The 19,379-nt window shown below is 49.7% G+C and overlaps 1 protein-coding gene across 1 annotated transcript in view; it reads left to right on the forward strand.

Moving 5' to 3' along the window:
* UNC5D (unc-5 netrin receptor D) overlaps positions 1 to 19,379 on the forward strand; it is a gene marked incomplete at its 5' end in the record, with an annotated part of 53,786 nt that overhangs the window by 12,443 nt on the left and 21,964 nt on the right. Inside the window, 3 exons of the mRNA XM_017732531.1 lie at positions 9,474 to 9,654; positions 9,859 to 10,026; positions 10,502 to 10,797. Coding sequence (XP_017588020.1) covers positions 9,474 to 9,654; positions 9,859 to 10,026; positions 10,502 to 10,797 — 645 coding nt within the window. The remainder of the gene's footprint in view (positions 1 to 9,473; positions 9,655 to 9,858; positions 10,027 to 10,501; positions 10,798 to 19,379) is intronic.

The following is a 19,379-nucleotide window of genomic DNA, read 5'->3' on the forward strand; positions in this document are numbered from 1 at the left end:
CGAGTTACTGAGGTGAAATGTGTCTCACCCTTGGGCTGTGCTGTTTTTTTGGTGTTTGCTGTGTTCTGTGGTTCACAGTTGTTTATGGCGGCTGGGTTATTACTCTGTGTCATTCCCTCAGCAGCTCCTCAGCTCCAAGGAGCCTCACACTGCTTTCAGATGACTTTTAGGGCATGTCCTTAACCTCTAGCCTGGCATAAAGTGCCCCCTGTGTTCAGCTCCTGGACCCTGAGTGTGGCTGATAAATGGCTCAGTTCAGCCTGGAAGATGTGAGAGGGAAACTGGGGCAAATGAGCCCATTCAGAGCAGAGGGGACGTGTGGGGAGTCCCAGCAGAGCTCAGAGCTCTCCCTGTTTGCTCCCCACGGTCTCCTCTTCACTCATCCCGGTCCTGATCAGGTTTATCAAGGGGCAATTGTGCAGCCCTGCCTGGGGTCAGGCAAGCAGGGACGCCTGCAGTCAGAACCTCAGGCCATGGGTCACCCAGCAAGTGGCACGGGTTGGGTTTGCTTCCTGTTCATGGACTTCTGGTCTGTTCATAGGCACTGCTCCATTCTGTACAGTGAATATAGAAAAGAGCTTTTGTTCCTTCTCTTTCTTTCTCTCCTCAAGTGAATTTCATGACGCATTCTTTCCTTATCTTCTTAGCTGACCTTTTTGTCTTCCCTTAAATAAGTTTTCTCCAGTCTGTGCTATCTTCAGTTTCTTGAAACTCCTCAGTTTTTGGGGTGGGGGAGAAGACGAAAAAAAAGACTCGAGTGGTGTTTGGCACTGATGCCACGTAGAAGAGTTTGGGATGCTCCCACGTTTATGTTGAAGTCCTGTAACCCTTCACTTGCAGGGTCACAGAGACCCTTGCAGGAGTTCCCACTCCTGAGACAGCCATGTGAGGTCACCCAGATGCTTCTCAGAGCTCTCAGCTTTAAATCCATCCCCCAAGTGCAGCGGAGAATGAGGCTGTGTGTTCCTAAATGGGTACAAAGCCCTCACCCCTGAGAAATCCCCGCTGTCTGTGATGTTCTGTGTCCCAGCCCTGCCATTGCGTGGTGCAGAGCTGCTCATTCCCGACTGGCCAAAGCAGCTTTGGAGGGATTTCACATCCAAAATGCTGTCTGCTCACCCCACTCACCCCCCAGTGCCCCCCTGTGCTCTGCCAAGGGGGTTTTCCTCTCTCTGAGCTGTGAGGACTCAGAACTGAGCTGGAGTCGGTGACACGAGCGTTTCCCTTGGAGTGAGGAAGGGGAACGCTCCGTTCTGTCACCCTGTGCAGCTCTGACCAGCTCAGGAGGACTCAGGGTGACAGACAGGTCCTGCAGCAGTCAGCAAACACAATAAATTCCACCCTCCTCGCTGCTAATTCCTTCCCACTGCCTGCTTCTCCCAGCCCCTGGGCTGTTGTCAGAGCAGGGCTGAGCTGTAACCTGGAAAATCCTTGGTCAACACCCATTTAATGAAGTTTGGGATAATCTCTGGGCTGTGTGTTCGGCCTTATTAGTGCCTCAGAGTGTAAAATATTAATTCTTTTTGGTACAGGAGCAAAAAATAAAAGTGCTTTAGTAGCTGGTAATCCTTCAGCCAGGTGTCGTGGGCTGCTGGGGGAGTGTCACTGCTGCCTCCTCCGTCAGTGACAGATGGGCTTTGGATTTCTCAGCTGTCAGGGCTTGTTCCTGTTTCATTCAGTGGGCTTGAAAATCGGGTTTTTAAATGTTTCCTCCATTGGACAGGGAGCTGCCATTTCCTGCACTGGAGCGAAGCTCCAGGAGTCGTTTGTGTCACTCTGAGAGGCCTGGGTTTGATGTGGAAATGGGACATCTTAAATCTGCAGGTGTGAGACTGGGAGTGCTTCGAAATGGGGCCAGAGCTGCCCCGAGGGGTCATAAATTCTGTCACCACTGCTCTGTCCTGTCCCTTAGAAACGTCACTGCCTTGGTATTAAAGTGCCACATAAGCTCTGATACTAGAGATAAATGTTTATAAACCTCAGGCTTTCACACAAATGAACCCAAGGCCAACCTTTCACTTGCTGGACTCTGCTTATCTTCACCTGAGCGATGCTGAGGGGCTTGAGACCTGCAGGGAGGAGCTGGGGGAGCCAATTCCCACCGGGAAGTGCTGGGGTGGAGAGGGGGAGCAGCAGCCAAGCCCATTGTGAGGCACGAGGTGCAAACCTGAGCCTTAAAATTCACCCCAGATCGCTTTCTTAGGAATAAACACTCAGACCGAATCGGGTGTTTGAGCATCAGCAGGCACTCGCAGCTCTCCCTGCTCCTCCTGTCTGCTCTGCTTGTGATGCAGTTCTCAGGAGTCTTGGGCTCTTTTTGTTCGCTTGTTTTTTGTTTTGGGATTGGGTTTCTTTTGTCATAAAAGGGCAGCTGTTGTGCTAAACGATTACTGATAGTTTACTGTTACTGAACTATTACTGTTGAGTGCTCTGCAGAGGTTTGTGGAATACTCTAAAATATCTTTATCACATAATATATGCATATATTTAAGATTTAAATGTGCTGCATCCAGTGCTGCTTTTTCAAATGTTTAACACAGATTTTGACATTTTAATGGAGTGCTGTAGATGTTCCCAGGAATCTCTGCCTGAGTTCCAAGGGTTTATTTACCGCAGGGGCTTTTAATGGAAATGTAAAATCATTTCTCTTCTGGGCAGCACACATTCCACCGCTAGCACATCAACAAAACGCAAAACCCACATAAAATTCAAAAGCTGCAAGGATTCCAAAAGCAGCGAGAGCCTGTTTTACATAGGTTTGTGTATTTATGGGGCTGGCACGCGCTCACTAAAACAGGACGTGGCAGGATAATGGGGCTGTTGTAAAACACCACCAAAGCAGGCTGAGAGTTACAGCCTGCCATGAATCCTGGTGCAGTTACAGGGAGCAGAGTGGGATTGCTCAGTGCAAACAGCCTGCATTTGTACAGGTGCTTATGGATCCTGGCTCTGCAATAGCAATATTTGCTTTACTTTTAAGGGATATTAGTTACAAGTACAATGAATGTGTTTCATTTCTCACTGGAGATATTTCACTCTCAGGACCCTGCCTGGTTATGTGCAATATCTCATTTGTGATTGATCTGCTATTTACATTGAGATTTTTAGCTGCTTTTAAGAACAAATTCATAATTTTTATAGTTTCCCATCCAGCAAAGATTGAGAACTGTCATGGCTCATACAGGACATGCTGCTCTGGACTGATTTTATTTTGTCTAATGACACATCAGCCTCTTTATCCTATAAAACCTGGGCTCCATTAAAGCTGTTCTGTTTGAGCTGTTTGTTGTGGACAGCACAGAACCAGACCAAATTCCATTTATTTAATGTGCTGTTACATCTTCAGCCACGCCTTGCTCTTCCTCACCTGCTGCTCCCAGTAATCCTGTTCTGTGATTTATCCTGGAAGCAGGGGAATTTGGGGTGGTTTGAGCTCAGGAGTGGTCAGGACTCCCCGGGGTTGAGGGCAGAGATGCTGCTTCAGCCTGGAGCTGCTCCAGCCCTTCCCTCCCATCTCTGGGATTGCTCCACTGCCACCCCAACACCCTGCTGGACACTCTGGGCTCTTCCCTGTCCTGCCACTGCCCTGGCTGAACGTGTGAAATCTCTCACTCCATTTGTCCCCTCTGTCCCTGCACCAATCACCCGAATCAGTGGCACTTCCAGCCCTGCTCCCATCCCCTCAGCAGCATCTCCAGGTGCCTCTCCTGCTGATTTTGTCCATTTTGCAGCATTGGGAAGCACTTCAGTCCCTGCACACATCCCCTTTCGTGGACACAGCCCTTGGATGTTGTCTCCACGGCGAGGGGCTGTGCTGCCTTTCAGGTGGGCAGAGGAGCTGTGGACAGGGTTTTCTTCCAGCAGAAAAATGTTTGTTTTCCTTCTGAGATTTGGCTCATTGTGAATAAATCAATACAGCCAGGAGGTAGCGAGGTCATGAAATAGAAATGCTGGAGCAAAGCGCTTCTGAATTAGATTGCTAAAGTGAAAAGAAAAAAGAAGGGAGATAACTTTGTAGTTCCCCTGAATAGATAATTCCTTTTTATACAGACATGTGCTCTGGGGCTTCTCTGGGTTTGATGTGCTGCTTTGCAGTGGTGTCTGGTTTCTCTGGCCCTGTTTTCAGAAATGTTTTTAATTTTGAATGCTTGAACATGAAAGGATAAGTTATGAGACTTTATCACTGTGTTTATAACCATGGGGATGATTGTGTGAGCGAGTCCTGCGGGGATTTGGGAAGTTCACAGCGATGGAGGTGGGGACTGAACAAGCTGGAGGCCCCAGCGGTGGCTCTGCACTCAGCAGTGCTGTGGCACTGAGATGTGCTTTCATGGTTTGGGGAATGTTCTGCCTCTGGGGACAGAGATCAACACCTTTTCTACTTGTAAACAGCATTAAAAGAGAGAGCGGGAAGTTGCGAGTCTGGTGCCTGTTGCATTTAGCATTCAGTGACACACAAATGTCACACATTTGTTAACTAACAACTGTATTTCTGTAGAGTTTGGGTTGAAAGACTCCAGCGTGTACGAAGAGATGATTCTGTAATGAATCTAAAGGGTGTTCAGTGATCTTCCAGGGCCCTCCCAACCCAGGCCATTCTGTGACTCCTGTAAGACCTCACAGTTACATTCTTGAATTGATCACATCTGAAGGCTGCTAACAAAAAGCAGCATCATCAGGTATTAATGATCCCCAGAACTCGTGAGAACAGTGAAATTACAGCCTTGGAAGGATTTGGCTTCAATTACTGAGAGCTTCCTGTGACAATTTCCTTATCTCCAAACATTTCCTACATAAATGTGATCCTGCCTATCGGGACACCACCTTAGCAAAGCCCTGCAAACGTCATCACCAATGGCCTTATCTGAAAAGGGTTTTCCAGTGTCAGCAGCACTTGAATTACTGTCCAAACGTCTGTGCACTGAGAACAAGTAAAACCTCACTGATGGGGCTCCAGGAGCTCCATCCCTCAGCCTGGGGCTGTTTCTCACCCACCCCCCGACTCACAGAGCTGAGATCACAGTGAGCATGGCACAGTTTAGGATGAGATCCATGGATTTCTCTGTATCCTTCAATGTGGAGTTACTTAACAAAACAAAAGTTGAGGCTCAGCTGCTCACCTGCACTGCTGAGCTTTGCAGGGACAAGGGTTTGGTCGTTTATTTCTGCTCACCATAAAAGCATTGAAGTCAGGCCATGTGTGTGCTCTGTCCCACTGGGAAACTCCCACCCCAGCCCCGCTAATGACCTTTGGGGTTATTAATGCTGGTTTGTTCAGCATTTGTGCATGGAGATTAAAAACAGTGCCCCAGTTAATGGTAGAATTTATTCCTCCAAAAATAGGAATAAAGATAAACTTACTTGGGATCTGATGATGTTTTTACCAAGCAGACAAGGTACCATTAGCAGTGGCATTTTTAGCAGTGGCTCTTTATCCCAGTGATCCAAAATAGCCTGGCTGAGTCAGCTCCTTGCCCACCTCTACCACTATAAATTGATGCACACGTCCAGGCTGTCACCTCTCCCTTTATGCTGATTCCAAATCTTATTTTAATTGCATTTTGACTCACCCCCTCCCATGCTGGCCTGTGTTCTCTCCTCTGGATCTTCCATCAGTGTGAATGTTTGGTTGGGATTTCCAAGCAAGCTGGGCGGAGCTCAGAGGAGGAGCTGTGGCCCTTGGTGGCCACAAGTGAGGATTTCTCCCCTTGATGATGGAGGTTTGTGCAGCAAATCCTCCCTGCCTGCCCTGCAAAGGAAATAACAGCCCAGAAAATGGGCATGAGCAGCACTGGAGGTCTCAGCTGATCCCTCTGGCCACCACCAAGCACATCCCCTCAGAGCAGACTCCTCCGAGCTCCCCCAGCGTGACCCAGGCTGGTTTATGGGTTACTCAGCATGTCAGATTCCTGTAATGAGATTATATATTCAATCTAATGAAGGAAAAATATGCTTACCCATCCGGTGTGACAGTGCTGTGATTAAATGATTCGGGAACAGAGTTCCCTCCATGGATTAATTTTAAAAAATGCAGCAGGTAGGTACAGCTGACCTGCTCCGGGTGTTGTGAGGGGCTCCCGGAGCAGCATTAGTGGCTTGTGATGGTGTTGATAAAATAACGATAATAAAGGCAGGGAGCAGCCAGCACACTGCCCTTGGGTTTGTGTGAAACCCCCACAGAGATTTGTGCCGATGGAGGCTTCCCCTCCTGGCTTGAGGCTCAGGGTAGGAAGGGAGATAAAAGTGTGTCCAAGGCTCTGTCCCCTCAGCGTGTCCCTGGAATGGGGCACCTGCCCTGCCCATCCCCACCCTCATTCCAGCTGGGACATTGTGGAAGATTCCTCCAGCTTGAATTTTTAGGAGCGGGAGTTCCATGTTAGAGGAAGGCAAGGAGGTTTTTGCTGCTCTGAGAGAAAAACATCGCCATGGGCTGTGCTACAAGAATCCTTCCATGAGCCACCTGCCCCATCTCTGAACCCTGGAGCATTTATCTCGCATCAGGAAGCCATTGACCCCTGAGGAGGAGCTGGCCCTGTGAGCGTTATCTGAGATGTGGCTGTGTCTGGGAGTGACCACTGGGAAAGGCACACGCGGTGGTTGAAGGGCAGCAGAGGATAATCCAAAAGCAGGGACAGGAGGCCCTTTGTCTGCCGGCCTCCCGAATTATCACTGTGCCCACAGGGGCTGGGAGCTGCCTTGGGTACTAAATCTGGTTGTAATGTCAAACAAGATCACTAAAAAAGCCAAAAATTCACTCCCAGGTCTTGGGATGTTTGAATGTCCATCAGAGTAACTGGTGAAGGACTCTTAGTGGATGAGTTGGGATAAGCTTTGTTTTTAACGGAGAAGAATTCTCTGACTCCATAATCTGCCCAGGCTGTGGGGTGTTGAGCTGATTTTACTCTGATAATGCCCTAAGCTGGTCTGTGATAATTGCTTTTTGTAACTGGAAGGAATTTATGATGATGCTAATTGTGCTGCTGCCGCCCAGCACGGAGGGGCCGAGTTAATCCCTGCCTGCCCCCGGAGCCGCAGATCCTGATGTGATCAGCCCTCCTTGGAAACTGAGGGAAGAGGGGTTAATTCTGAGCAGATTGAATTTCAGCGGGAAAAACCAGATATTTTTCTATAAATCTACAGCATTTTATAGCAGGTTTAAAGTCTGGTTCAAGATCATCAGACTGATTCTTAAAAGGAAAAGGATTTAATTCTGTTACAGGCAACTGTGTGACCTGCACTGCTGACACAGTGAGGGAAGTGAAACACTGAGGAGTTTTGAGTTTGCCCTTCAGACACTGCAGTCCAGACCCCACGGCTCATTCCAGTCCAGAGACCTTGTAGCTTCTTTGCTGCCTTCATTTTCCCTGGTTGCTTTGTGTGTGTTTGTGCGGGGGCTGAAGTTTCCCAAAGGTTACATCCCTGCCAGTGACAAACATCTTCTGTCATCATGACTCCTTTAAATGTGTTTTTATTCCATAAATCCATCCCTTGGTTCCCCATCTTTGAAAGCCTCCATCTGATGAGGCAGAGCAGGGCATGGCTTTGGATAAACCTGGTTTTCTTCAGGGGAGGGGGGCTGGAATGAGGGGAGCACTGGCAGTGCCATCCTCCCTGGCAAATCAGGGTTTGATCTCACGTCCCAACACTTTGGTGTTTATGTTCCGTCTGTTTAATGTTCTCCCTTCGCTGGGATCATCATTCTTTTAAATGCTCTGCTTTAAAGTAAATGTTTTAATGTTTTCTCTTCACCAAACCCCACATTCCAGACTCAGCAAGCACACATCAGTGTGTGCTCCCTCCTGGAGCAGCCCCAAGGGTGAGGGTGACAGGAATGGGGACCTTGAACCTCTCTCACCACCCCAAAAATCCCCCGACCCGAGGAGAGTCAGAATTTATAAACACACTTGTGAAGTAATGAACTCTGGGAACGCTGGCTGTGTTTGTCATTTCTCTGCCCATTTCACTGCACATAAAGTGCATCGAACTCCTGTCACTTGATTTATGCCCATGCGGCTGCTCCATAATTTAAATTGAATTCCTAATTTCTTTGCTGAAACCCCCTCGGATAATTAGCATTAAGGTTAACTGCAGAAGGGGAACTGAGCAGTGAATGGATTAGTTGGTTGTGCTGTGTCTTAGACCACAGGAAAAGGGAACACACTCCAAGGGATGCTGCTCAGGGAAGGGTTAGGCTTGGCTGGAACACACTCCAAGGGATATTGTCCAGGAAAAGGTTTGGCATGGCTGGATTTAGCGCGGCTGCTTGGTCCCTGCTCCCGAGCTGTGCCCAGGCTCCTGCAGGCACAGGGGAAGAGTCCCCTGGCTGGGAGGGAGGGTTGGGTACAGGAGGACAGAGAGATGGCAAAGGGATCACAGAGTTAAAATCTTTTCCCCATTTTCAGTGTGAAACATGTGGTGTTGTACCTCGCACTCAGGTAACTCCTCTTTGCACAGATGAGTCAAATCATGATCTAATTCCACAGGATGAGGTGCCCCAGACCTGGAGCCTTTTCCCAGTGAGTTTCCAGCCCTTGGCCAGGACGTGCAGGGCTGGATCCGTCCCAGCAAAGCCGTGAGTGCTGCTGTGGAGGGGAATCTGCTGTCTGGCACCAAATGTAATTGGCTTTGATGGTCAGCATTTGCAGATTTGTTTAGGAACTGGAAAATGTACAAATTGCAGCCCATCTGCGCAGAGCTGAGTGCTAATGAATGCCTGCAGCTACCACAGCCATAAGCTCATTACCACAAAGTTCCAAGTCCTTCCACAAGTTGCTAAACAAGGTTATTCATCTGAACGGAGTGGAGAAGGGAGTTTGACTGCAGGGCACAGCCAGAGCTCCTGCAGGTCTAGAAGAGCTGTTAAATAACCCCCATTCTTTGGTCTTTTAATAGAATCCGTTGATTTTATTTCTATTTTTAATTTTGCACTGCTGTAGCAGCAGCTTGCCATGCCTTGACTATTTTCTGTTAATGTTTCGAGCAGAGAGGTGCCTTGCGGGTGATTCCTGGGTGTGCTCGGAGACGTGCGGTGGTGAACTGGAGAAGATGGATTGGAACGCATCGTACACAGCATTTCAGGGGGTTTATGGAGCATGGCAGCAAACACTAATGGCCTCTGTTCTCAGGGTGTTTGTGTCAGCTGGGAATCTGTGATGATGACTTGGCTCTTCCTCTGTGTGCCATGTCAGGCAATTTTGTATCTTTTTTGGTATCAATTTTGTATATTCCACAAAAAAGTGGAATTAATAATACTTATTACCTGTTTTATAGAACTGGTAGTTGTCCAAGTGTTTGAACATACAGTGCATGGTGCAGCAGGAGCAATATGTAAAAATATTTCTTATTCTCTCTCGGCTGAGGAAAAATCAGCTTTTCTAGGTTACCAGTCAAAGGAGTCATTTCCCCACCCAATTAATGAGGTCATGAGGTGCCTTTGGCCTCCTCCACATTTTCCTGTGCTCCTCCCCTGCCAGGTGGAGTGGCTGAAGAACGAGGAGCCCATCGATTCCAACCTGGACGAGAACATCGACACCAGGGCCGACCACAACCTCATCATCCGCCAGGCGCGCCTGTCCGACTCGGGCAACTACACCTGCATGGCTGCCAACATCGTGGCCAAGAGGAGGAGCCTGTCAGCCACTGTGGTGGTCTACGGTCAGTGAGGAGGGGCTGGGGGGGGCAGAGGTGGCTGTGCTGGTGTTGCTGCCCTGCTTTGATTTGTGCTGCAATTGCTGCACTGATTGGAATGTGGCACACGCAGGGTCACACAGCCAAGCCCTTCCCGCTGGGATGGATCCGGGTTCGGTGCTGAGGGCTCTGGCACAGCCCCACAGCCCCACAGCTGTTGGTGTTTTGCAGTGAACGGGGGCTGGTCCTCGTGGACGGAATGGTCCAGCTGCAACGCGCGCTGCGGCCGGGGCTGGCAGAAACGCTCGCGCACCTGCACCAACCCCGCGCCCCTCAACGGGGGAGCCTTCTGCGAGGGCATGTCCGTGCAGAAAATCACCTGCACCTCCCTCTGCCCCGGTGAGTCCCCAGGGGAGGGAGGGCTTTGGGGACCACGTTTACAGAGAGCTTTCGGTGGGAAGCAGCGGGCAGGGAGTTGAGAAGGGAATGGGAAATGCAGCCGTGTTTAGGCCGAGCCTGGCGTGGGTGTGAGTGCAGTGCCAGGCACCTCTGGCCTGAGCTTGCCACGTGTGTCAGGGCTGGGACTTAACCCTGGCACCATCGAAACACTGCCAGAACAGCCCCTGGCTCAGGGGGAGAGATCAGGGACCTGGGTGGGGGTCTGAGGTTAGTTTAGAGAGGGGAGCTGATGTTGATAACGCCAGAAAGAGAAACACAGAAACGTGAGCGGAGAACTTCATTAAAAGCATTATTTATCTTGCAAAAGTTCGCTCTGAAATATATTAAACATGGAGTTATGGGGGAGAGAGACGAAACAAGCGTTGCTGCAGGACCTCCCCAGCAGTGCTGACTGGTTTTCCCCCTGCCCACGCAGTGGACGGGAACTGGGAGGTGTGGAGCGAGTGGTCGGTGTGCAGCCCCGAGTGTGAGCACCTGAGGGTGCGGGAATGCGCCGCGCCAGCCCCCAGGAACGGGGGCAAGCACTGCGAGGGCCTGAGCCAGGAGTCGGAGAACTGCACCGAGGGGCTGTGCATCCAAGGTGAGCTGGCTGGGCTGGGGAGGGGTTTTAGGACTGGCCTGAAAGGTGGGCTGGAGTCCAGGGAACCTGTATGGGTGGGACTCTCGTGTCCGAACTGTTTCCGTGAAAAGGGAGGCAGTTTTCCGTGTGTGGTTTGAAATTTTCCGGGTTGCTGGATTTGTGTCGCGCGTTCCTTACCTGTGAATGATCCTAAAAACCCAAATCCAGGGGGTTTGCAGGGTGTAACTCTGACCTCCACCACCAAATGTGCTCCTCAGCCTCTGCCTTTCCTTGCAAGCAAGTAGGCAAAGCCCCCCCACGAGAGCTCCGGGTGCAGGAGCCGGTCAAGGTCAGAGTTTGCTCCTTTTGCTGCCTTTAACAGGAGTTAAACCCAGGCAAATCTGCAGCTCCCTGGGAAAGGCTTTGCACTTCATCAATGTCTGGGAAGCATCTGGCACTGGGAAGCTGCTGCTGTCCACAGCTCAGGGAGCCGGGCAGAGCAGCCCTGCAGCTGCGCAGGCGCCACTCACGGGAGGAATTTGTGAGTTTATCCCTGCCCTGAGCCCGCTCCTGTCCCTGTGGAGGGGCTGTCGCCTTGTCAGGTGGAACAGCAGCCCTGGGAGCCATCAGGAGTGCCAGGGCTGAGAGATGTAAACAAGGATATGTCTGGGTTTTTAATGTCGTGTTTAACTATTCCTCTGTCCTTGTTTCTGTGGTTCTGCATTGCCTTTTCTTGTCTAAACAAAATGAATTCTCTTTTTTTGCCCTGAGATTTTAACACTTTCCCAGTGGCAGAGAGCATCCTGTGTATTTATTCAGGCTTCAGAGACACCTCAGCTGAGACCTTCAATCAGATTTTGCTGGGGTTTGGTGGGAGGGAGCACTCAGCACTCTGGCTGTGTATCCCAGTACTTAAATTCCCAGGGTTGCAGAACAGCTCCGAGGCATCAGGCAGACAGGCTCTGGTGTTTTAAAGGGCAGAAATGAAATGCAGATTTTTTTCCTTCCCGCTGTTTTAAGAAAGAACAAGCAGAGAGGATTTGGGAGCAGGGCGTTCATTCAGCTCTCGGGGACTGGCGTGGTGATCCCAGGATGTTTCCTGGGGTTTTCTCCTCCCTATCCATTGACAAATGCCCGTCCCTGCCTTTGGCTGGATCAATCCCAAATCCATCCCAGTGTCCATCAGCATATCCATGGGGGCTGGCAGGAGGACGAGTGGGAAGGGGTGTGAGGAGCTGCAGCTGAGGCTGCACAGAGGGGCCCTGCCATCCCCTGGGCCCTGCCTGTGCTGTTCCCCGGGTCAGTTCAAGGTGCCCTTCAGGAATAGCCACACTGCAGGTGGGAAATGTTCCTGTCCTGCCCCAAATTCCCTCCTTTCCCCTGTGGGGTCCTGTGGCAGCCTGTGGGTCACTGCCACACCTCGCCCATGCCCTGCGGCGCAGGGACAGAGCCAGGGTTGTGCCAGGGAACCTCTGGCACTGAGGGAGCTGGGGCAGCTCTGCCCTGTGAGGCCTTTGGGGTTCAAACAAACTCATTCCCTCCTTTTCCTGGGCTGGGGAGGTCCTGGAGTCGCAGAATGCTGGAGTGGTTTGGGTGGGAAGGGACCTTAAAGCCCATCCAGTGCCACCCCTGCCATGGGCAGGGACACCTTCTCCTGTCCCAGGTGGCTCCAAGCCCGTCCAGCAGCCCCAGCCTCTGCTCCAAGAGCTGCATTTCCGTGTGGGTTCAGCTGGACTGGAGTGTTCCGTGTCTCCTGCTCCTTCCATCTCCGAGTGTGATCCTATCTCTCCTTTATGGCTGGAGCTGTCCCGGTGTCCTTGTGCCACAGTGTTTTTAGGGCTGGAGTTGCTTTCTCAGCTAACAGCAATTGATGCAATTACCCTATTTTTTAAAAATCTCTTCTCCCCTGTTCATCTTCCAGTATGTGCCTTTCCTTCTCCGCTTCTCATCCCATGGGGAGTTGTGGAGGAAATGCAGCCCTGAGCCACAGCAAAGCAATCTCTGGGAGGTTTTTTATCAGGCACAACTGGTTAACTTTGCTCCTTCTGTGAGGCAAAAATAGAAACATTCCTTTGGTTAACAAATAAGGACTGAGCTGAAAGGGAGGGTGAGAACGGAGGACACCAGGGAAGAACCAGCCTGGATCTGGCTGGGAAAATGCTGATCCTTGGGATGAGCGTTCAGATCTGGAGGCACTGAATGAAATGGGGATAAAATGGATCAACTCTGAGGTTCTTTATTCGGTCCCTGACAGGAGAGTTTGGGAATAACCCAAAGACAGCACACGGGAACATCCCCGTGCTCCCTTTGGCCTTGGATTCCCTGGGTGGATCCCCATGGTCCTGTCCTTCCTGAGGAGCAACTGGAAGAGCTTTTCCTCCAGGGAATTTCTTCTGGAACTCGTAACAGTTGTGCAGACCCAAACTTCGATGCAGGAGGAAGATTTCTGTGGGGCTTGGTAGAGATGAAAGGTTTCCAGGGCTGCCAGATTGACTCCCTGGGATGCAAAGGTCACTCTGAGCCCAGACAGACCCAGGACCTCACTGATTTCTGCCCTGTTTGTTCTCTCAGTGTTGATTCCTTCCCAGTATTCCCAGTTGGATGCTTTGCCAGGGTGGATTTCTCCCTCTCTTGCAGAGGTGAAAGCTTTCTCTTAGCTTAATAAAAGAGAGAGGGGGTTTTTTTGAGAGCTTTTTGTTTTACTTTTATCTGTTTGCTTTAAAGTTATTTTTCCTGACTTCAAAACCTATTGATTTCTTCTCCCAGTGCCTAACACCAAAACAAACAAGCAGGGCCACAAGAACTGAACTGCAAACACATTTTCACTAATGCACCCCAAACAATCACAAATCATTTCATTTTCCAGTTTCCAGGCAGCCCTGGTGCTGCTGCCAGGAGGCTCCTGGGTCCAGGAATCTCCCAGTTCTTGGGAAATGCTTTTCCCTTTGCAGTTTGCTGCAGACAGCCCCGTGCCAGCAGCAGGGAAGGGTTTGCTCCCCTGCAGACTCCGGTCTGACTCTCCTCACTGGGTGTTTTTGTGCCTCAGTTTCCTGTGAAACCAAAACCAGCCTTGGGCAGGGAAAAAATCCCATCCCACCAGGTTTGTGGCAAAGCCAAAATCCAACGATCTCCTGGGCTAAGTGTTTCTAAACTGAGCATCCTCACAAACATTGGAAACAAGAGAAGGAGCCTCATAATCCACCTGAGTCTCCCATTTTTGGGATTACTTCGGCAGGTTTTAGGTTATAAATGGTGACTCAGATGCTTGGTATGAGGGAGGCAGAGAAGGCTCATTTTTGAGAGGTCAGTCCTCAGAAAACCCCTTTTATCCCCTATTTGCATCTCTTGGGGGCACATGGATGTGTGTGTTCATAAGCACACGGAGAGGTGCCATTATTGGGGTGTTTAGGTACAAAAACGTGAATAAACTGGGCGTTTTTATATTTTATAACTAATTTAGGTGCCCATCACCAGCCTTTCCATACATCAAACACACAAAGGGATCATTAATTCTGACCTGGCTCTCTTTGCCAATGATCCACTGCAAAGTATTGAACTTCCTTCTTGCTGAGGTGTAAATAAACAACAACATCCAATAGAGCCAACAAATAACCTGAATTAACCAAGTGAGAAATTGCTGTGAAGGAACATCCTGAAAGGGATTTAGGGGGGGGGGGAAAAAAAAAAAGAAGATGAAGAGAAAAATATGGACAACATAAAATATTCATATTGTCAGCAAATGAGGAGAAAATGTTTCATTTATAGAGTGAGACAGAAGCAATATAGGAAATAGATATGCTCCATGTAAATTTATTAAGTGCAACTTTCTCCCTCTCTCCCTCTCGCTCTCTCTCTCAGATAAAAAATCTCTTCATGAAATAAAATCCCAAAGTAAGTTGTTTTTTTTCTCTTGTAAATATGATTTTCCTCATCTTCTCTGCCATTTGGGTTATTTGTTTAGGAGCTAAGTAGGAGCCAAGGGTTTATGAGAGGCTTTAGCATCTGCTGAGAGCATCTTGGGAGCAGCTCTGTGCTCCCAGCTTCAGGGTGAGCCAGGGGAGTGCTCATCCTCAGCGGTTTGTGTCTGACAGGGAGCCCTGGCTCCAGGCTTGGCATCGATCTCTGGAGCACTTGGAATTGGAAAAACAGGAATTAATGCAAGAGTTTGGGGTCCTTGGTGCAGATCTGGTTCCGCTGCTGGCTCTGACCTTGCTCAGCTCCCTCCAGGCTTCCTGCTTCACCTGGAGGGCGATTCTGTGCCTTTCCCTGTGCCTGGGGATCATCTCTGCACTGCCCTGGGGCTGCTGTCCTGCACCTGCAGCTCTGCCCAGAGCCCTGACAGGGGAGTGGCACCAGGGGCACAAGGGACAGGACGAGAGGGAACAGCCTCGAGCTGTGCCAGGGGAGGGCCAGGTCGGACATCAGGAGGAATTTCCCCGTGGAAAGGGCTGTAAAGCATTGGCAGGGGCTGCCCAGGGAGGGGGTGGAGTGCTCTGCCCTGGAGGTGGCACCCGGGGCCGTGGTTGGTGCTGACCACGGTGGTGCTGCTGGTGATCTCCGAGGGCTTCTCCACCCTTGGTGATTCTGTGATTTCACATTCCTGGTTCTTAGTGTTTCTCAGGGTACCCAAAATCAAAGTTACGGAGCTGCAAAAGGTGCTGAGGTTGCCTTGAGCATTTCTGCTTTGGGCTTGCCTGGGTGTCCCCAGAGTCACGCCCTGAGAAGTCCCCCCCATGGCTGCTCTGTGCCAGGCTGGGCGCGGGCAGTGAGTTCCATTTGTTCGTCTGTGCAGCTCCATTTCATAGAGAAAATGGAGAGAATCTCAGTCAAATGGCTTGATTTTCTGATTGACCCAAAAAGGAGCTGCAGTGGGATTGATTTGGGCTGTGACAGGCCTGGAGATGGAAGGGGCTGGGTTCCAGCCCGGGGCAGGGACACAGCGCGCAGCTCGCTGCTGCTCTCGGAGCCGGAACTGCTCCAGGACTTCCTGACTCATCAGCAATGCAAAATCAAAGCCAATTATGAAGATAATTGAGGGACAACCTGCTCCACTGAATGATCTCTTACCCGAGTCCCTGACTTTTGATCCTCGTGCTCCAAGAGTGAGGAAAAGGGCTTTGGGCTGTGGGAGTGATGGGGAGCTCGGGAAGGGGAGCGGAAGAACCTCCGGGATCTCCTGCCAAGGATCCCAGGATCTCCTGTCCCTGCTGTGTGCCCTGCACAGCCCCTGCAAAGCACTCCTTGTAAATGAGATAATTTAATCAATTACGTCTCCTAATGTACTAAACCAAATGTTTCATTTTCTGCTCCTGCACATCTTAAATTATCTTCAGGTGCTTTATGAAACTTAATCATAGTTAATAGAAACTTCATTACCATCAAATGTGCTTTCAATAAATGTTGTGTAACAGTGTCAGGAGGTGGAGTGAAAAATGGGCTGCAATTACCACAAACATGGATCCTGGAGCAGGAAGGGATAAAACTCGCGGTGCCTGCCAGGGTCCCTCCCGCCCCTGGGCTGGGAGGATGCAGCTCATTAAGGAATAATTGGTTGACTATAAATGTTTGCTTCTCTAGTTTGTTTGGTTGGTTTCCACTTTGTTCCCTTCTGGGAAAAAAATAAAAGCAGAACCTCACCGTGCTCCCCCAGATTTCCCACGCTTTCCTCCTTCCCTTAATTTCTAATCTCCCATGGAAGGAATTCTCCAAAAGAAAAGATTAGAAGGTGAAGAGATGAAAATTACTTTAAAAAAAAAACAGGGATTGTTTCTAAAGAAAGACCAAAATCCTAAATCAAGAAGACAGGCTCCTTTCTCATGGAGTTGTGTTCCATGGGAGTAATTCAGGGAATACTGAGTCACTCTGGGTTTGCCCCTTTTAGCATAAAGCTGTTTAAGAATCCACTAAATCCTGGAAAGGATCCTTTGCCTCTGAACTCTGTGGTCCCTTGGGGTTTGTGGTGGCTTTTCCTGGCAGTGGGGCAGTTATGGGATCACCTGGGTGACTCCACGGAACAGAGCAGCGACCATTTTATTACAGGGAAGGAACCTCAGGAAGAATTCCTGTGAGAGGTTTTAATCATAAAATTTATAGACCAGTGTCCAGTTAAAGTTCTCAATGAAAAGAAAATTCTTCTCCTCAGAAAGATTTTGCTTGAGTCAAACTGTTCCCATTTTTTTTGGATTCTATGCTCTCCCTCTCATCTTTAACCCACGTACAATGGTTTAAAAGTGGGAAACTGGAATTGCCTGGCGTGGGAATCGATGGAAAAGGAGAGGCTGAAGCACTTGAGGAGATTTAGAGTCAGAAATTGCAGTTGCTCACAGTGAGCACCTGAGGAGTGGCTCATGCTCTGCTTTGGAGGGCAGGAGATTCTGAGATTCTCCCCCCATTGCTGTCCTGGGGGCTGGAACTTCTCCTGCCAGGATATTTCTGCACCTTTCTGACTCAGTAATTCCTCATCCCAGCAAGGCAGAAGAGGTAATTTCAGATTTTCTGCACTTTCCTTTTTTAAAGTAATGATGCAAAGGGAACAGTTAAAGATGCTTTGTGGTGCAGTAACCACGAGCTCTCGATGGCTCCCTGGGAAAGACCCCAATTGTTCCTGGGTTTCTGGAGATCCATCACCTCCCTTCTCCTGCCTCATTCATTGCTCTCATTACCCACAGAAATTAAGTCAACAATAGCGTTTCGTAATTAATTCCCTGTAACATCAAAGCAGCTTGGGAATAGGAAATGGGAAGGAATAGAAATGTAATTATTATCTGTACTTTGCTTTCTGCACCTGGTACTGGGGAAGGAAACAGAGCTGTGGGAGTGGGGCTTTGGATCGGGATTTGTGTTGTCTTGGTCTGATCTGAGCCATTTCCAGTTTGCCTTTGTGCCCCTGGGGGTTTGCATTTGCTTTTTCCATCTGGCCTCCCCCATTGTTACATTGTCAGCTGATATCTTACCTCTCTGCAGTCCCTAACTGAGCCTAAAACGCTCAAAATTCTCTTCCCAGCATTTTTCAAGGGGAGATCTAATGGAAAAAGTGAGGAAAAAATGCTTCAGGGAAAAAAATGCTTCTCTGTAGTGATTGATTTGGTAGAACCATGTGGCAGTGGAATTGTTCTAAGAAGTTGAATTTTGTAACTTCTTGAGTTTGTTCAGTGTGGTTTCCTGCCGTGACCTGCCACAGAAGGTGGATTCCTCCTCAAAGCTGATATTTCCATGCAAACTTTGTGATTTTTCTTTTTTCTTTCCCAGCAAGTTGTGAATGTGTGAAAAGCAGAACCATTTTCCATTTGGAGATTATTTGAAAATACAGCAGAAATTTTGCAGGGGTATTTTTGTGGCTAAATAGTGGTTCTGGTAAAACTGATACCAAAACATTTATTTCGGATTGAGTGGGATGCTGGAATCTTGTGGTTGGGGTTGACTGGGACCAGTTGGAGAGCGGGGATGGGAGGGATGTTTTCTGTTAAGGATGTTTGAACCAAACATTTGATTTTACTTTTGATTGGAGTCCCAGCATCGTTCCCAGCACCTGGAGCAGGGTTTAGGGACTGGGGGTCCTGGTGCTGCCATTCCTGGGGCGTTTCCCTGCTGGGAGGGAGCTGTGGGTGCCCAGCCCCTTCCCAGGACGTCCAGCTGGGGCTGCTGGCACTTTTCAGACACTTTTTTCATCCGGAAGTGTTGAGCCAAGGAAATGCTGCCCGGAGGTGCTCCTTCCTTTCATCTCAACAGTCTGAACTTTCATGTTCGTTTTCAAAACTCAGCTAAAATGAAATTATCTGACTTGCAGCAGAAAAGCACAACAGAAGCCTCCTCCCAAACAGTAATTAAGTAATTTCCGTAATTGGCTATTTATTAAATGCTGATTTTAACTTTCCACCCTATTTCTGTGCAGTGCAGTTCGTTCACTGACACTGAGCACTCTGCATTTCCCAGTGATGTTTCATTGCTCTTGTTGGCCATGAGTAAATCCAGGTTCTGTTCCTGGGGCTCTGCCATGCCAGGAGAAGCCCCCAGCAGGACCCAGACCATGCCCAGGGTGGGCTCTGGGCTCCCTCCCCCCACCCTGGAGCTGGGAATTCAGGGAGCCACCCAAGGACCCCCTAAGGGGACCTCCCAAGTGATTTAATTTCATGATTTAATTTTCCCAAATCCCAGCAGATCGAGGATAGCAGGGCTGGATATTTCAATTATGGCATATTGCAGGCTTCATTTGGATCCATTCTGTCACAGCAGTGAATTCCTTTTCTCTGCTGGAAGAGTTGGAAGTCGTAGAAAGCTTGCTTGTGAGTTCATGGCTGGGGGGGATGGAGCGCTGCTGTTGTCCCAGGCTGCTTCTCAGGATTCATGACCTCCTGGATCAGCTCCAGAATTCCAGCCTAAAGCTTCCACATGCCTGGAAAGCAGCAATTGCTGAAAACTCCTGCTGGTGCCTCAAGCAGCCCTCCCTGGCTGCAGTCCCACCCAGGTTAACGCTGCCGTGGGGCTGGAACGGGAACGGGAGGCGATGGCACAGCTCGTGCTCCGAGAGGGGAGAGCTCTGCTGCCTTTCCAGTCCAACCTGCCCACCTGAAACCTGGGTGGACCACGGTGCCACCCTGACCCAGAGCAGGCTCTGCAGGATGCAGGGATCCATCCCTGACCCAGAGCAGGCTCTGCAGGATGCAGGGATCCATCCCTGACCCAGAGCAGGCTCTGCAGGATGCAGGGATCCATCCCTGACCCAGATCAGGCTCTC

Source organism: Corvus brachyrhynchos, unplaced genomic scaffold (genome assembly GCF_000691975.1).
Source record: "Corvus brachyrhynchos isolate BGI_N302 unplaced genomic scaffold, ASM69197v1 scaffold150, whole genome shotgun sequence".
Lineage (NCBI taxonomy): Eukaryota > Metazoa > Chordata > Aves > Passeriformes > Corvidae > Corvus > Corvus brachyrhynchos.